Source organism: Rosa chinensis, chromosome 2, assembly GCF_002994745.2.
Source record: "Rosa chinensis cultivar Old Blush chromosome 2, RchiOBHm-V2, whole genome shotgun sequence".
Classification (NCBI taxonomy): domain Eukaryota; kingdom Viridiplantae; phylum Streptophyta; class Magnoliopsida; order Rosales; family Rosaceae; genus Rosa; species Rosa chinensis.
Window position 1 is genome coordinate 68,673,274 of NC_037089.1, and position 17,818 is coordinate 68,691,091.

The window sequence follows — 17,818 nt, forward strand, 5'->3', positions numbered from 1 at the left end:
CGACCGATGATCAGAATCTGATGACCGGTGACGGGGTTCCGGCGATATCTCCTATGGTTTCTCTCTCTCTCTCTCTCTAAGTAACATATGAGTAAGGCCGTAAGGGCAAAATAGTATTAAAAAAATAAAAAAAATAATGTTTTATGGAGTATTAGGGAAGACTTCCTTAAAGTGATTTAGATAAGGAGGAAATAAAAAAATTTAATTGGGTATGTTGGAAAAAAATCTCTACAAATACGGTAAATAGACAAAAACCTAAGGATTTATCATCCTGTGTTGGGAGCGAGGGTAAAGTAGTAATTAAACTACTGCCATTCCCCTCCGTTGCGCGCCTTCTTACCAAATTGGTTCCCCTTCCATATTTACCCCGACTGCCACTCTCTCTTTCTCACTCTCTCTCTCTCTCTCTCTCTCTCTCAAACCCTAACCCCAATCCCCAATTGTCTTCGCCACCCTCGCATATTCGGCTCCGGCTCAGCTTCCCCGGCCACCGTACGTTTCAAAACCCTAATCTTGTTCTTCTATCGTTTATCAATTTCAAAGAATTTCGTTAATATTGGGGGGTTTGAACCCTAGAATTTACCTCCTGGGCTCCGACTCCGACTCCGACTCCGAATGTTAGTCGGGCTTTTATTCTCTCTCTCTGTGTGCTCCTTTTGGATTATTATGTTGCTTTATTTATATTTACATGCTCCGATTCCGATCCGAGAACCGTAACACCGGTTGCAAGTGGGCCCTTTGACCCGGTGGGTTTCGACCCGGTTGGGTCAGGCGGGTCCTGGCCGCCCTGATCCGGTACAGATCCGGCGAGCACGAGGTGCTCTTCTTTTTCTTTTTTTCTTTTTTAAAAACAAAAGAAACAATTTCGCCTCTTTCGCCTGTCCTGGACTCTGACCCGAGTTCAATATTCGGGTCGAATTTCCTGACCCTGTTTTGTTTCTTCAATTCTCTCTCTGCCCTCCCGTACAGTAAAGCTCGTGAGGGCATTGAAGACGATAAAGCTGCCATCTTTGCTTGTATTACTCTTGGTTCTGCCAAAATAGCTTTACATAAAATATACCATTAGTCATATGATTATTCTCTTCTAATCGGTTTATATCAAACATTGATTTCAAGTTCATGAATTTCTGTTTGCTGGGCTCATGGTTGAATATTTATACTTACCTTGTGAAAAACCCATTATTCATTGTTCTTGCTGTGTAAACCCAACTGTTGGTGGTGTTTTGTTATATAGAGATCATTGCACATTATTTCGAGCTTCGACGTGTGTGTGGTGGGTTGTTATAATGTCACAAGTATAAGAACTAGTTGATCTATATTGGAAAACTTTAGAGGATTATTGAGGGCTTAATTTCACCGATTCCTGTTCTTTTATATAGAGGTGGTTGTTTCGTGTTTTCCCATATCGCATGCTCGTTCGTTTCTGTCAAGTGCGTTTTCTTTTGGTTTGTTTGGGTGCGGTTTTTTAACTGAGTGCTGTTAGTTTTTGAGAATTTTGCATACCTTATCCTCCAGTCTTCCTATAGTGTCTTTTGGCACCACAAACCAGCAGTTGTGTCTTGTAAATTATCATATGATAATTCAATCACATTATCGTCCGATGTGATTGTTGGGCATCAAAGCTCGGTACACGAGGATTAGGTAACTCAATAGGCTTCAGATCACCGATCTTGCTGGATCTGGATTAGAATCTCAGCAGTTCAGGATACATATTCCTTTAGCTGTTTCCATGAGTGAGTACAGGCATTTCGGATGGATGGTATTCAGTTGTTGGTTGGATTATAGTTATCACAAAAAAAAAAAAAAAAACTAGCTATATTTTGGATTAGCTGTTAGCAGATTTAGTAAAAAATAACTTGTTTGTACTGTATAACTGAATAGATCACAAGAAAGGTGGCGGTCAGGTCTGCGAGATTCTTGTTATTTTCATTTCTCTAGATTGTTTTCAGCTGTACAGGGCTGTCATGTCCTTGTGTCCTGTTTGTGCATGCCCAAGTTTGTTGTAGTCCTCAGCTGCATTGTGTTATCCTTTTTGGGTTAGTGATCATACTATTAATGAATATGTGTGCATGTTTGTTATGTGCAGATACTGTTGAATTACTAGGTCTATGCAATGGATATGTCAGATGCTGTAATTGTCAAGTCAACCAGATTAAAATCTGTGGTGTGGAATGACTTTGATAGGATTAAAAAAGGTGACTCTTGTATTGCTGTTTGTAGACATTGTAAAAAGAAACTCAGTGGATCAAGTACTAGTGGGACATCACATTTGAGGAATCATTTGATAAGGTGTCAGAGAAGAGCTAACCTACCTCAAATCTATACAGCAAGAGAAAAGAAAAAGGAAGGAGCTCTTACTATTGCAAATTTTGATCAAGAACAGAGAAAGGATGAAGTTATTAACCTTGTGAATATTAGGTTTGAGCAAGAGCAAACAAAAGATGACATCAGTAACTATGGGAGTAGTAACTTTAATCAAACGAGAAGTAGATTTGATCTTGCTCGAATGATAATTTTACATGGCTATCCATTGGCTATGGTTGAGCAGGTTGGATTCAGAGTATTTGTCAAAAATCTACAGCCTTTCTTTGAGCTTGTGACTTCTGAAGGGGTTGAAGCTGACTGTATGGAGATCTACTCCAAAGAGAAGCAGAAGGTGAGTGAAGTCTTGGATAAGTTGCCTGGTAAAATCAGCCTTACTGCTGATATGTGGGCCTCTTTGGATGGTTCTGAGTTCTTGTGTTTGACTGCACAGTACATTGATGAATCTTGGCAGTTAAACAAGAAGATTTTAAGTTTCATCATGGTTGACTCTTCTCATACAGAAGACATGCTTTCAGAAATTATCATAAAATCTCTTATGGATTGGGATATTGATCGCAAGTTGTTCTCCATGACATTTGATAGCTTTTCCACCAATGACAACATAGCCTTAAAAATCAGAGACAGGCAGTCCCAAAACAAGTTCCTTTATTGCAATGGCCAATTATTTGATGTACGCTGTGCAGCAAATGTTATCAATATGATGGTTCAGGATGCTCTTGAAGCTGTAGGTGAGATGACTGCTAAGATTCGAGGAAGTATACGGTATGTCAAAAGTTCGCAAGTAATACAATCAAAATTCGATGAGATAGCTCGCGAAGTTGGAATCCAGGGTGAGAGGTGCATATGTCTAGATAATCCTTTGCAATGGAACTCCACATATGCTATGCTTGAAATTGCGTTGTTGTACAGAGCTGTATTTGCTCTGTTGCAAGAGAATGACCCTGTCTATACAATGTGCCCTTCTGATGTTGAATGGGATAGAGCCACTGTCATTACTAGCTACTTGAAGCACTTTGTTGAGGTTACTAATGTTTTTACAAGATTCACGTCTCCAACTGCAAATCTATATTTTCATGAGCTCTGTGGTGTATACTTGCAGCTGAATGAGTGGTGCAAGAATCCAGATGATTATATTAGTTCTTTGGCTTTTAAGATGAGGAGCAAATTTGAAGAATATTGGCAGAGGTGTAGCTTGGGTTTAGCAGTTGCGGCTGTGTTAGATCCTCAGTTTAAGATGAAACTGGTAGAGTATTTCTATGCACAAATTTTTGGAAGTGGTGCCCCAGGCCGGATATGTGATGTTTTTGAGTGCGTTAAAGAGCTCTATGACGAACATTCCATCAGCTTAGCTTCCTTGGATCAAGGGTTGGCTTGGCAAGTAGGCGGTGGTTCTCGCTTGCCTAGTTCTGGAAGGGACTCTAGGGATAGGCTGACTGGTTTTGATACATATCTGCAGGAAACTAGTCAGAGCGAAGGCTCAAAGTCAGATTTGGACAAGTACTTGGAGGAACCTCTTTTTCCTCGTAATGCCCCTGGATTTAATGTATTAAATTGGTGGAAAGTTCACACTCCTAGGTATCCTATTCTATCTATGATGGCGCGCAATGTGTTGGGGATGCCCATGTCAAAAGCTTCATTAGACTCGGCATTCAACTCTGGAGGAAGATTGCTTGATCGTGATTGGAGTGCACTGAAACCTGCTACCATCCAAGCATTGATGTGCGCACAAGACTGGATACGCAGTGAACTAGAAAGCTAATTTAGCTCCAGTCTTGGTTCTTTTTTTTAATTTTGGTTGTATCATCAATTTTTTTGTTTATTACCAGAATCTACATTACTCCTGTATGCGGGTGAAAATTGTGAAGTCAATTCTATTGGTCTTCATTCCATTTTTTGTTTGTATTGTGAGAATTCAGCATATTTTCGACGCATGTTACGCGGCGCTGTAGTGTTAAAAAGACTCTTTCCAAAGGCTAAAGGAGAAGTAGAAACTGATGATTGAAAGGGAAGGAGCATAAACATGGTGCGGTTGTAAGTTTCTGAGTAAATGCTTTTCCAGTTTTTATGCATAATGTACAGTTGAACTTCTGGCTAAAGAAATGGGATCTTTTGAAAAGCATTCTGATTCCTGACCATACTTTCGGAACTTTGTTTGCTTTCTTTTTAAGCCAAAGAAGATAGAAGTGAGCAAAACGGCATGTTTGCCTAGTTTAGTATTAAATCAAAGAATCACGCTCTTCAAAGCTGTACAAAGTACAAGCAGATGGGGGAAAACAAAACGTCAGCAGGTCCTTGCTCAAGTATGAAAAAAAGGAGCTAGAAATTTCCTGATTGAATTATAGCCATAAGAGAAAGCAAAACCTAATTCAACCAAGACTGCAAATCAAATTAAGCATAGTTCATAGAACATATTAAGAGAGATTCCAGTGATTGGAAATATGACTCAAAGCTGAAGACCCTAATTAACCAACTCTTTTTCATCAGGAAATTCCAACAGTTTTCCAGCTCTTCTTGTTCCTCATTTCCCTTTGAATGTTGTGTTGAGACAGAAAAGCTTCTGGTCTAAATTGAACTTTGACAGATGACACCCGGCTAACACACTTCATTACAAACTCAAAGTTCATTAGAATTGTGATATGGGTCTGCTTAAAGTCTTAAAGAAACCCCAATAAAAAAAAAATTAAAAAAAATCACCAAGGTTTTAGCTAGCTAGTTTTCTACATTTTGCCTACTACTTATAGCAGCTTGCTTAAACTCATAGGATATTCAAAACTCTAACCCAACTCATGAGGTGCATCACATCCTGTAATATTTACAGCAAGGAATAATCAAAAGTAGAACAGAAAATCACCAGAGTCCTTTCAAGTTCTTGTCACATATTGGATCATACTGCAAGCATTCCAATTCCTCCTAATTATTATGTCCTGAAAGGATATGTGACCATTTATGGCATTAGGTGATAAAATTGAATACAGGCCTCTTTCACCATGCCATCATTTTCAAGTTCAAATGCACCATCATTGATGTGGTCCCTTAAATCAGTTCACAATGACTAACGCCATCAATCTTTTGCAATATACGCATTATATATGGTATTGTACTTCAGATTTTGGGTCTCCCTGCCTCTTTTTTCTTCTAATCCCAAAAGAAAGCAAAAGATCATACTATTTAGCAATCCATCCTATTCAGCTTTGTGTCAACTTTGGCTTTTGCCCACAACTTGCGCCTAAATTGACATGAGGGATGTTCTGCGTATTTTTGTATGGATGATGTTTCTTGTGATATTCTACACCTTTTTGTCAAACTTTATTATTACGCTAATTTTGAAGAAAATTAAGAACATTGTTATTATGACTTCAAGCACCTGGTCAAAACTTTTGCAATTTTGGATTTGGTTGTGTCATGGTTACGTTCGTATATGACATTGTCATTTAACTTGCTAATTGGGTCATTCCAACTTTTTAGAATATTGTTGACCAATTAACTTGCTAATTGGGTCATACCAACTTTCTAAATTGTCGACCAATCACACATACAAGATCTTGTATGTGGTTTCTCAACGGAAATATCTTATGTTTAAATCTTGTCCTTAATTATCAGTTGCTTTAGTTTTTCTTTAAGTTCTATAGATGATTTACGTAAAAAGTTGTCATGCTTAGCATAGTTTATGCACTAGCGAAATACTACGTAGATCTCATCCGGTTCACGGAGTAAACTTTTTGGAAAAGCTATTCCTTTCATATTTTCATGAAGATGGGAAACAAGTTCTCACTACGGTGTTTTGGTAAAATTGGGAAAGCAATTAAGATTCTAACATTATTTGGGACGAGATTGGTATTTACAAACTTTAACAGGACCATCTTAGTTATAAAACTATGTAACGTTGGTGGAAAAATGAGGCCCCTGCGCGCACTTCTTTCCTATATTTTTTGACCATTTTAGTTATAAAACTATGTAACATTGCTGGAAAAATGAGGCCCCTGCGCGCACTTCTTTCCTATATTTTTTGACCATCTTAGTTATAAAACTATGTAACATTGCTGGAAAATGAGGAGTCATTTTCCCACCCCTACGTGCACTTCTTTCCTATATTTTCTTTTTCTCTAGGAGGAATCATATTTTCATCTGTGTACTTTTCTTTTGAGTCCTTAACTCATGAAACAAATTAACGACGGGTCTTTGTGCAAACAAATCAGTATATTTGAGGGTGAACAAATAAGCAACCACTTTGATTCACTTAAGAAAATTATCATTTAATTTGTAATTACATGGACATATTACTGCTAAACATAACAGTACGTATCAGATAATCAAATAAGACAACCGCCTAGATCTCCACTTTAGTGACCTGTGTGAGCGGGTGCAAGGGACACGGACATGATACCAAGTGCACTATAATCCTACATCGTCTAGGGGAGATAAGTGATAGCAGCCAAAATTCAACGTACAATATCTTGTTATGCGGATTGTTTGTGACACCCCAATCTATTTCTCAGGTTAGAACTCTTAATTTGTAGATATTGGTTCAAGTGAATGTATGATACGTCACACATGGCCATCCCCAAGTTCATAAGGTTATCTCCAGCTCTATACCACTTAAACTATACATATTATTTCACATGAATATAGAGATGCAATATCACTAGCCTCACTTTCATGATTTGTCAAGGGTCATTCTAAAAAACATCCCTCTGAGTTTGAATTGAGTGAGGTTGATTTGGAGATCTTGCTTGGGAGCTTTCGCAAGTTTTGACGAAATATGATCTCGTTGTTAAATGTCAATTTCAGAATAGCATAACCACATTAGCATATATGTCTGATCCACGACAACGGTAGAGTTTTCCAATAAAACCAGATATTTGCTCACAATTAGAAATCAAATCAAAAATCATTGTAAAAGGAAATCGATATGATCAACGACTCCATAATCGTGGTTCCTCTTTTGGATAATCCTAGCCACCTTAGGATTCAATACCTATATATCTAGAAAAGTTAGGGCTGCCTAACCAAATTACTTGTTTATCAAAAAAGCTTTCTTCTTTTGTCTTTATACATATGGCTTGTCTAGGTATGGATATGCTCAAAAATTGGCAATGGCAAAGTCTTCATGAAATTTATTTTGTAAACGTAAAAATGATTCACTGAGTTATATGGTTCATACAACTTCGAACAATAATGGAAATTCTAGCTAGTACTGAACCAGTGCTTCATCAAGCGTCATGATCAATGTTTACAAACTTTAAAGGGCGAAATTTATTGTATTTGTCGGTTATATAATTTTCTTCCAACACGTGTATGTGGTTTCTACTATCATGCAATCGGTTTAAGTTCATGTAAGTAATATCACTAATATGACATGTCGATGGGTATATAACCGGTTCATAGAATAATTTTTTCCTCTATCGAACAATGTCATCACTTTCCCTCTGCCATTTCCGCTGCTTCAGCTATGGAACTCAACATCTATCAACGATGTAACAGCACTAGTATTTCACATGATCGTCACAATAAATTGTAAAAAATTCATCAAATCTCAGGAATCCTATAACAAATTTCACACAGGATATATAGTGTACGTGTCTTTTTTTTTTTCCTTGTTTTTTGTTGTAGTCTCTGTTCTAACAAATTTTATGTATTGGTCTGTCAAATCATCATATGAGATCAATCTAAGTATTGACATATCACTACGACACTACCCTTTAGGGGCTATTAGTGCTATAAGAGAGGAACATCAAATTCATGTCTGTTATATCATATGGAATGCCTCGTCTCTATTATATAGCCAGCAAGACTATCCATCTCTACGATGCCGAATTTTATAGGATATCATGTGTTGTACCAATAGATGGACTTATAGTCTTTAATCAGCTGTACTAGGTACACACACACACACACGAGTGTATTAAGCAATTTTCCGACCGAATGATCAATGTGGAGAGAGAGCTTCTAATGTTAGTGATTAAAAATATTTACTTTTATGGTTATAATTTTGAGTTTGACTTTCCTATCCCTCATTATCTCTCTTAGTCTCTTATGAACTTAACCTCATTTGGTTCACGGAAGGGAAATCGATTCCCTTGTCTTTCCCGTGGGGAAGGGAAACTAAAGTTCCTGTCAGATTTCATTTCCTGTGTTTGGTAAAGCAGGGAAAGCATCCAGGAAAAATCATTTGATTTCCCTTTCGATATTTGGTTGGTGCAGGAAAGGAAAGTAAAAATATATCAATGTTTCAATAATACCCTTCTATTTTAAAATAAAAACAACTTCGAATGAATTTTTAACACTACCAATGGTACTCAAGCAATTAATGCTAGGGTATTATTGTCCAAAATTATTGCAATTAATGCTGGAAAATGGGATGAGAAACTCAATCCCATGAAGTTTAAGTAGAATGAGTTTACCCCCAACTTTCCCTTATGTCAGGAAAACATTTTCAGACTTTGTGGTTACCAAACAAAGGAAAGGAATAACTTTCCTTTCCCAAGTCCTCAATTCGGCGAAACAAACAAGGCTGAACTTAAGGCAATCTATCTATTGGATGACTTGGATACTAATCTTAATCGAGTTAATATAAAAAATGAAAAAAAATTAAATTGAGCCATCAGATGGTCAAAGACATAGTATATAATGTTACTTGTGTATTCTAAATTTCTAATCGATCCTAACTCATTTATTCGCCCTCTATTTTCAACAACAGAAACTATTTTGCTGAACAATAAACGTGCACTTGTAAAACCATCAATGGAAGTACTAATTAAATTCAAATTGGTCAAGAGATTGCAGATAGGGTTTGGGAACATCAAATAAATATCAAAGTTAATATTTACTAGCAATGTTCCTCATCAACTGAACGGTAAATGGAGGCAACACAATGAAGAAAATGGGTTAATTCCATTCTTACCCAAAATGATCACAAAACAAGGGGATTTTGAAGCACTTTATAGGAGTGCATCACATGGGAGTCTCCTTCACTTGCCTCACTACTCTAACTATCTGTTGTAATAATGCGAGAGAGAGAGAGAGAGAGAGAGAGAGAGAGAGAGTTTCAACCTGCAGTTGTAATGAGGTCAGAAACAAATCTACAGTATCTAGAATAAAAGCCAAGCCAAAATCCAACAGGCAAATAACATGGGAGAGGTCCAAGCTCCCATATATTTTGTTTGGTTTTTTTCTTTTCTATTGTCACAATGATCTCTCACTTTTGATCTTTTGGTGATCTCTCTAATTTCCTTTCTTCGTTTTGTATTGAAGCTCTACACTTGAAATGAGGTGTTCCAACACTTAGCTAATCGACTTGGGTCCCATTTCAAACTCTCTCATTCATTCATTAATTCATCATCATAACAAGTCATTCTCCAAAAGGCCCTTTATTCATATCACCATCCCTTTTTCCCATACATGAAGAAATTTATGGTTAATGGAGCATGAAAGTAATAAACCGCTCAAGCTATAGAGCTCCATATCAAATCATATCCCTCTTTCTATATAGCTCTACTCCCCTCCATTACTAACCTAGCTAGAGAGACATATATAGTATTCTAGACCCAACCAAAAGCAAAACAATAGTGTGTGTTGGGTCATGGTTGAGAGGTCTATTTTCTGTCCATAAATACCCATCTGCTGAACCAAACTCTTTCCACTTCTGCAAACTCTAGTTCTTGTTGCTCAACCAAAACAAAGAACCAAAAGAGAGACTCAACTCTACAAGTAATTTCTTCTTTCATCCTCCTACATTTCATTTCTACTCCTACTTTTGGTTAGTGGGTTTAAAAAAGCTACACACGCAAAGAATCAACTTAATCTTTGTGTTCCTTTATTGTTATATGTTGTGATCACATTGAAGCCTTTTCTTTTGCCAACAGATAAGAACTAAGATATTCAATTTGGGGTAGTTTTTACCATTTTGATCATCTTTGCAAATTATCATGGAGTTCCCAAAACAAATTACACCAGCTGATGATCCTGAGAGCTCTTCCCAAAAGAAATTGGGAAGAGGGAAAATCGAGATCAAGAGGATCGAAAACACTACCAATCGACAAGTCACATTCTGCAAGCGTCGCAACGGTTTGCTTAAGAAAGCATATGAACTATCTGTTCTTTGTGATGCTGAAGTTGCTCTTATTGTTTTCTCTACCCGGGGGCGCCTCTATGAATATGCTAACAACAGGTTTAAGTCTTTTCTTTTGATCAATTCAATTACTTGCTAAATTTTGTTTTGTTTCAATCCCTCTTCTTTTCTTCTTTTGCTCCAATTACCCTCCAAAGATTGTTTCTGTGAAATTTCTTTTAAAAGTATGAAGATCATAAACCTATGAGTATGTAAGAATTGAATTTGTCTTGCTTATTCTGGGTCTAGTGTCATGAAGCTTCAGTACTGAAATGTGGCCCTAAGAAAGATTTATATCAAGACTTTATTTTCTTCTTTTTGTTCGCTTTCCTTTATGACCTTTAAGGTATATTTCACCTATCAACCTATCAAGATTAGATCTTTCGGTTATTTTTTTTGTTTATGGTTTCTTTATTGTGCTTCTTCTCTTCTAGTTTTTGTTTGACTGGGATTGCAGATCTGATGGTAAGAAATAGAAAGAGAAGTGGCTGTTGTGTATTAGTATTGGAGTGGCTGTTGTCTGAAAGCACACTCAGCTTAGGTTTCCAAAGATTTGCAGGTCTGCTAGATTAGCTTCCTTGTATCTCCATTGCTGCAAAACTTGCCATTTTCCTCTCTCTCTCTCTCTCTCTCTCTCTCTCTCTCTCTCTCTCTCTCTCTTCACATGTCATGTATCAGTCAATAAAAAGTCTGAGCTTTATGCAGTGTGTCCAGCTCCCTTATCATCTCTTGACGCTTCCTACGTACATGTCAGCTAAGCTAAACAGTAGGAGCAAAAAATAATTCAAACCCATTACTACTAATCAAGTTCATAACCAGAACTAATTAAATTCATAACCTTTATGGTTATGGGGGTCTACAAATTCTGCCCTTTTCTGGTGCATAAGGAGGAGGCTTTACGGTCTTGTTAGCTAGGGTTTCAAAAGTCAAATAGCTAGATGCTTTGGAAGTCACCCAGAATCATACGACTTCTTCAATTATTCTGCAGATCTGAAAACATAGGTTCATAGCCTAGCTAATAGATGCCTAAAGTTTTGTCTTTACTAAATTACTCAGATCTTCAACAGATCATAAGAAAACAGCTATCATACTGGTGAGCACAAAACTCAAATGGGTATTCCTGAAAACTTGTCACAAATCTGTCTTTAGTCTCCACTCTCCAAGCACCTTAATTAGTTTAGATCTTTGTTTAAATACGGTTTGAAAACTCAGTACAGTAGGCGTTACTTGACCAATTTACCCCTATTGAACTAGGGGAGTGAGAAACATGTGCTTAGGGCTTCTTGTGTGAGCAAGCTAGCTAGCTGTAGGTGTTTCTTTCTTTTCTTGAGCTGCAACATACGAATCTTTGGTCACGTCACTCCGATATGATGTTTCTGTCCTTCAGTCTGGACAAAGAAGCTGGTGTCATGATTCCTTTTTAACTTCACCTCCTCTGTTATAATCTTATGCTTTCTCATGGATTGATTAATTTACCTAAAACTTACAAGGGTTTATTATACTTTCATATACTCCAAGAAAAGTTTGATTAAAGTTGACAGGACTGAGCAATGGACAATTGGGTACGAGCCAATGAGAGCTGAGGGTTTCTTTCACAGTTCAGGCTCTTTTTGGTGAATGGAGAAGGTGAGTCTGAGAAGAAACATCTAAAAATGGCTGCCAGTGCCTCAGAGATTTCAGGAAATAAATTCTTTTCAGATCCTTTTGAATAAAAAATGGCACTAGGGAAATGTTTAAAGGGTTTTACGTGGGTTTTATACCATCGAGGTGGGTGTGAAGGTGTATCATTAGGGTATTACTCTTTGTGTAATGGGTTCTTGACACGTGGCGAAGATGTAGATAGTGGGAGACTGCAGCCAATCATAGATTGGGAATTTCTGCCAGCATGGCAGAGACAACCAATCACTGGCTCGACAAATTTAAGGTAGTAACTTTCGCTGAATGCTTTGTTTGGTTCTGTTCTATGTTATAGAACACATCAAACTATACTATAAATTAACTCTGGTGGAGCCAAGTCTAGGGCAATGGGGCATGAAAACCCCTAAAAACTTTTTTCATCTTGTAACACTATTCTTTGAAACTTTTAGATACATTTATGAAATCCTGAAAAAACTAATTAGCTCTGTACATTTACATTCATTGTAATTAATATATAATATATAGTTTTTAATTAGTATGATTTGAGTGAAAATATTTAAGGTTGATAGGTAATAAGCTCAGCTCATATATATACTGCTTCCAGGCGTTTTGTATTTTAACCAAGTACGTATTGGTCAAAAACAAATTATACTAGAAGGATCCACACATGCACATTGTATGAGGTTTGAGGCAATTAGTTTTTTTTTTTTGGTGGTTTCAATATATTGCCTTTTCAATCAAAGAATTTTCTAACATTTTTGAATATATGAGGTTATGGTATGTTCTTTAGTTAGACCAAGAACCCTACTGTTTATGGTTAATTACTGTCGCATTCTTTGAGTAAAGAGTACTAGTACTTGACATATAAGATACATCTTTTCTAGGATTTAGAATCCATTATATTCCTGGTGGAGGGATGAATAGGTTTAGTTGGAAAATGCTTCCTATAGGAATAGGTTTAGCTAATGATGATTTGTTTGGTGAATACATTTTGTCCAAACACTACTGAATTTTATCGAAATAGGTTTATATGGTGAAATGGTTTTGTCCAAACAGTTGAGATATAACTCGATCTAATGCTTTATTTGTCCAGTATATATAGCACTAAACCTATAAGCTAATTACAAAGCATTAATGTTGACTCAAAAGGGATAAGTGTCTAAATTGCACATGTATTGTATAGGTTTCATTTTTTCTGTTTAGAGGGAGAACAGGAAGGAAATAGAAATTTGAAAAAGAAAACTACTTGAATCTGTATTAAGTTTTTATTTCTCATGTTACATATGTTGAGTTCCATTCCATTACATTTCCTGCCTCCTTTCCTACCTCCTTCTTGGATATATATTCCCCTACCTATAGGTAGAAAAATGAAAACTAAAAAGTCAAAATCAATATGGTTACTAATGCAAACCCAGTATTCAAGTCCTAATCTATTATGCTAGCTATCTCCAGAGGTCTTTTTGTCTTGGTGATTATATATAGATATAATGCACTCATCACTGATTACTGCACAACTGAAATATCAAATCTCTCCATGATCAAGCTCCAAGCTAGGATCAGTCAATTTGCAGTTTTTAATTCCTACGGAAGTATATATAATACTTTCTCAAACTTTGTGGATCTTAGCATCTAATTTATGTATCCAGTTAAGGAGACCGTACCTCACGCCAAAGCAAGAAACTTGATCTTCAAGAATCAACAAATCCCACCATTGCTTGCATTTGTGAGGTTTTCTGTATCACTGAGAATTGCTCAAAGAGAGAAATTGAGAGGTTTTCTGTATCACCGAGAATTGCTCAAAGAGAGAAATTGAGAACAAATTAGAAAAGGTTTGGTCTTTGCTAGGACACTATGCTTGTAAAGATATCTGTTAGGGGACAAACATTTAGGCGGCTATCTCTTATGATTCTTATATTAATCTCATTGCTATTCAATTATGCAATATATTCTGTGCAATTTGTACACTTTTGCTATTCAATTGCATTAAATTTTCCATACCTAAGATTTGGTAACTTTCTTCTATATCTAAATTTAAACTGTCTTTATAAAAAAAAAAATTTAACTGTCTTTCTGGATGTGAGATATTTCATTTAGTATTACAAAGTTTTGAGCTTAATTAATTTTGGTTTTGATGTTGCAGTGTTAGAGCAACAATCGAAAGGTACAAGAAAGCGTGTGATTCTTCAAACACTGGATCTGTAACTGAGGCTAATGTTCAGGTAAGCCTTTTTTAGATCATAAATAGAAAAAGGTACTCAGATTTCTTTTGCATGGTTAACAAATGGAACTTTTAATTCATACAAGTAGAAATGTAGAATGCAATCCCTAAGAATCTGAGTGATCTGACCTCTTTTTGTAACTGTACAGATCCCTAGAAACTTATTCTTATAAGATCGAACTAGTCTAAGACTGAACCCATTCTGGATTTATGAACCAACAATATATAAATAAGTCAATGGTTCCTCATATACAATCTTTCTAATGTACTGTGTTCAATTATGGCTCTGGTGAGTAGTAATACAGTATGCATATTAGTACTTTTGGTTCCTGGGAACTCCATATAGAAATGGAAAGGGCTTAATATATATATATATATATATATATAGCCCAATTGCTTCATACCACATACATATTCAGAATGCTAAGAGTATCAGTTATGAGGTTGAGAAGGACTATAATATGCAGAGTGCTAGACCACCTTAGGATGTATCTTTATAGAATATGAAAGCTTGGTATTGTAATTTTGTTCTGCAAGACGTCAAGAGCTTTAGAGTGTTTCAAAATGAGTAACTTGATTTCAGTCATTTCTGTTCTTATTCATTAATTTTTTTTAAGTATAAAAATGGAAGCATAGTAGAAGAGTAAGAAGTTGGATCAGCTGGAAAAGTCTGTTGTTTTATAGAAAAACCCTATGACTGAATCTTGCATTTGAACTTGCAACTCACTTCCACTTGTAGCATTTTATATGTTTATATATATATATATATATATATATATTCACAAAATGTGGTGGTTCTGATGATGTTAGCTTGAAACTAATCCTTTAATATATTTTTGTACAGACAACTGCATATTCCAATAACATTTGTCATTTGCCCAAGTTTCCATTGATAGCTCTTCTGTCTAATCAAACTCATAGCTAGCAAGTACACCTCCTGTGTTCTTGTCATTCCAGATGATTCATTAATTTAAAAAATGATATAAAATCTTTCAACGTACACATTTCAGTCTGCTAGCTATTCCATTTAGTTTGATTTAATAGATCGAGCATGACGCCTTTCTTAAGTCCATATATTTTAGAAAAGGCTTGAAAGTTGGAACTAATGGCTTGACACAACATATTTTATGATTAGTATCCACCTTCTGAAACTTATAACTTCTTATGAGTTTGATTAATGCTATAACTACATTGATGGCCTCAGTTTTATCAGCAAGAAGCCTCCAAACTAAGAAGACAGATCAGAGAAATTCAGAATTCAAACAGGTAACGTATCAAGTGTACACTGGAAATTTATCCATAATATAATAGGATTCTGATATGTATATATGGTGTCTGCAGGCATATACTAGGTGAAGCTCTTAGCACTTTGAACGTCAAGGAACTCAAGAACCTAGAAGGAAGATTGGAGAAAGGAATCAGCAGAATAAGATCCAAAAAGGTACTGAGTAAACTTTCCTTTTGTAACTGGAACAAATTTAAATTTAAGTGTATCACATCTCATTGGTTTGTAATCAGAATCTCAACTGACATTCTCCAATATATATGTTCCCAGAATGAAATGCTGTTTGCTGAAATCGAATATATGCAAAAGAGGGTAACTATTGTCTTCTTTCTCTATTTTTTCCTTTTCTCTAGCTATACTCCTGTGGTTCATGGAGTTTTTATAGGCTTATTACGATTAGCATATCCCAATAGCAAATTCATATATCTCTTAGGAGTATGTATTAGTCAACAGCATCTTATTCATGTAATGTGAAACATAAAATTGGAAAAGTTTTTTTATTGTAGAAGAATGTTTACTCTCACTCATTAGACAATAATAGCAGAAACTTCATTAAGAGATCATATATATGTTAATAGAAACTTTTCTCCTACCAAACCGTCTAGTACATGATTGATTAGGCAGATTTCACGGTATAGTGACGTAGATTACATGCCGAATATCTACTAAGGGAACAAAACTCTAGGTTAGATATCTTTTCTAGATATTGTATATAGATAGATATACATTGAATAATATGCAACATATCAATATAATCCTCAATAGCCGACAATGAGCCATAATGGTCATTTCAAGTGGCTACATAGCTAGCTCTGAATTGTTTGGCAGCAGCATGTGATGACTGCAAATTGTTCCAAGCCAGTTTGTAGGTTGTCGTTTTTTACCTCTGTGGTGATCACACACTAGTTGTAGGTTGTCATTTTTTAACCCTTTGCAGCACATGATTGATCATTCAATCAAGTTGCCCTAGGCATGAACAGCATTTCAGGACCCTTAAAGTTGGCTTTAATGCTAAATTTCACTCAGAACAACTTGATTGCATTATTGATATTACTTTTCTCGGATTTACCTCTCTTTAGTTTTTCAACTGATGAACCAACTTAACTGAAGACAATATGTGCACATTGTGCAGGAGATCGAGCTGCAAAATCATAACAATTTTCTGAGAGCAAAGGTCTCTCTTTCTCTCTTGATAGCGTCCATAATTAAGCCTTAAAATTTGACTTAATTTAGAGTCTCACTACCTTACCAATATGATTCTTAATGTTGCATTGCATGGTGCAGATTGCTGAAAATGACAGGGCACAACAGCAGCAAGCAAATATGATGCCAGGAACATCATCTGCGTATGATCAATCGATGCCTCCTCCTCAATCATACGATAGGAGCTTTCTCCCTGTAATCCTTGAGTCCAATCACCACTACAATCGCCAAGGGCAGAACCAGACACCTCTCCAACTTGTGTAAGATTTTCCAACATTCGACATATGCATGCATTATCCAATAAAACTAAAATGCCTAAACTCTAATTCCGAAAATAACTAAACTCACATACAGATAAGTTTTGATCTCCTTACGTTGATTTCTTTGGATGCAGTTGAAATGCTACAAGGCAGTCTGGTGATTTATTCAGCCTCTTCTCCTAAATAATAGTGCAGATGAGAAATGCTAGAAGGCAGTCTGGTGATTTAGAAGAAGTTTCCTGAAATTTATCAGAATGATTCTAGCTAGTTTAAAAATATATGTAAGAATCAGTTAATTTGTAAACTCTTCATGACTACCTTGAAGTCGATACATAAATTCTGTACTGACTAGCTAGCTACTCCTTGTAACTGTGAACTACAACCTCTCTTTTATGATGTGTAACCAAATTGTATGACAGCATAATAGTTAATTCGATTTCTTACCCAAGTTCTATGCTTATTTGTTAGATGGCCTACTCATATCTTTGAAAAGAGAAGGCTAAAATAGACTCATCCTTGATCAATCTAGAGTCTAATTAACAAGCTTTCAATGGCAGCTACAGTGGGTAATTCCAGCAAAATGTTATGTTTTAGGTTAAACCTGAGAACATAACATCTTGCACATACATACAGAGATCGATCATAAACCTAAAGACAAAAGATCATAAACTTTTTCCAGTTTTTGATAAATGGGATTTGCATAATGGCCTAATGCCTAGGGAACCAAGGGAGGTAGATATGTTGGATGGTAGGGCTTTATGTTTGACATAATCAAAAAGGAC

General features: G+C 36.1%; 2 protein-coding genes across 6 annotated transcripts; both read left to right on the forward strand.

Annotated features, from left to right (window-relative positions):
• Positions 1 to 369: 369 nt before the first annotated feature.
• On the forward strand, positions 370 to 4,438 carry LOC112188075 (zinc finger BED domain-containing protein RICESLEEPER 1). Its single transcript, XM_024327096.2, has 2 exons — positions 370 to 492; positions 2,087 to 4,438. Exon 2 carries the CDS (start codon positions 2,114 to 2,116, stop codon positions 4,082 to 4,084), a length of 1,971 nt encoding a protein of 656 aa, XP_024182864.1. The 5' UTR covers positions 370 to 492; positions 2,087 to 2,113; the 3' UTR covers positions 4,085 to 4,438.
• A 5,304-nt stretch (positions 4,439 to 9,742) lies between these two features.
• Positions 9,743 to 17,503, forward strand: LOC112188076 (agamous-like MADS-box protein MADS1). Of its 5 annotated transcripts, none has more exons than XM_024327101.2 (9): positions 9,766 to 10,032; positions 10,188 to 10,492; positions 14,211 to 14,289; positions 15,502 to 15,554; positions 15,630 to 15,729; positions 15,844 to 15,885; positions 16,706 to 16,747; positions 16,858 to 17,036; positions 17,171 to 17,503. In XM_024327101.2, the coding sequence occupies exons 2-9, from the start codon at positions 10,251 to 10,253 to the stop codon at positions 17,172 to 17,174; spliced, it is 741 nt and encodes a 246-aa protein (XP_024182869.1). In that variant the 5' UTR covers positions 9,766 to 10,032; positions 10,188 to 10,250; the 3' UTR covers positions 17,175 to 17,503. The 5 variants fall into 5 exon arrangements, with proteins under 5 accessions (XP_024182865.1, XP_024182869.1, XP_024182867.1 ...); XM_024327100.2 differs by having other exon boundaries at positions 9,782 to 10,032; positions 15,493 to 15,554; XM_024327099.2 differs by lacking the exon at positions 17,171 to 17,503 and having other exon boundaries at positions 9,771 to 10,032; positions 15,493 to 15,554; positions 16,858 to 17,040.
• The last annotated feature ends 315 nt before the right edge of the window (positions 17,504 to 17,818 follow it).

Bases quoted from the DNA above. Each gene is read 5' to 3' on its own strand.
- LOC112188075 (XM_024327096.2), top strand. From the start codon at position 2,114: ATGGATATGTCAGATGCTGTAATTGTCAAGTCAACCAGATTAAAATCT.
- LOC112188076 (XM_024327097.2), top strand. From the start codon at position 10,251: ATGGAGTTCCCAAAACAAATTACACCAGCTGATGATCCTGAGAGCTCT. The intron at 10,493-14,210 runs GTTTAAGTCTTT...TTGATGTTGCAG, and splicing joins TATGAATATGCTAACAACAG to TGTTAGAGCAACAATCGAAA. The intron at 14,290-15,492 runs GTAAGCCTTTTT...TGATGGCCTCAG, and splicing joins TAACTGAGGCTAATGTTCAG to TTTTATCAGCAAGAAGCCTC.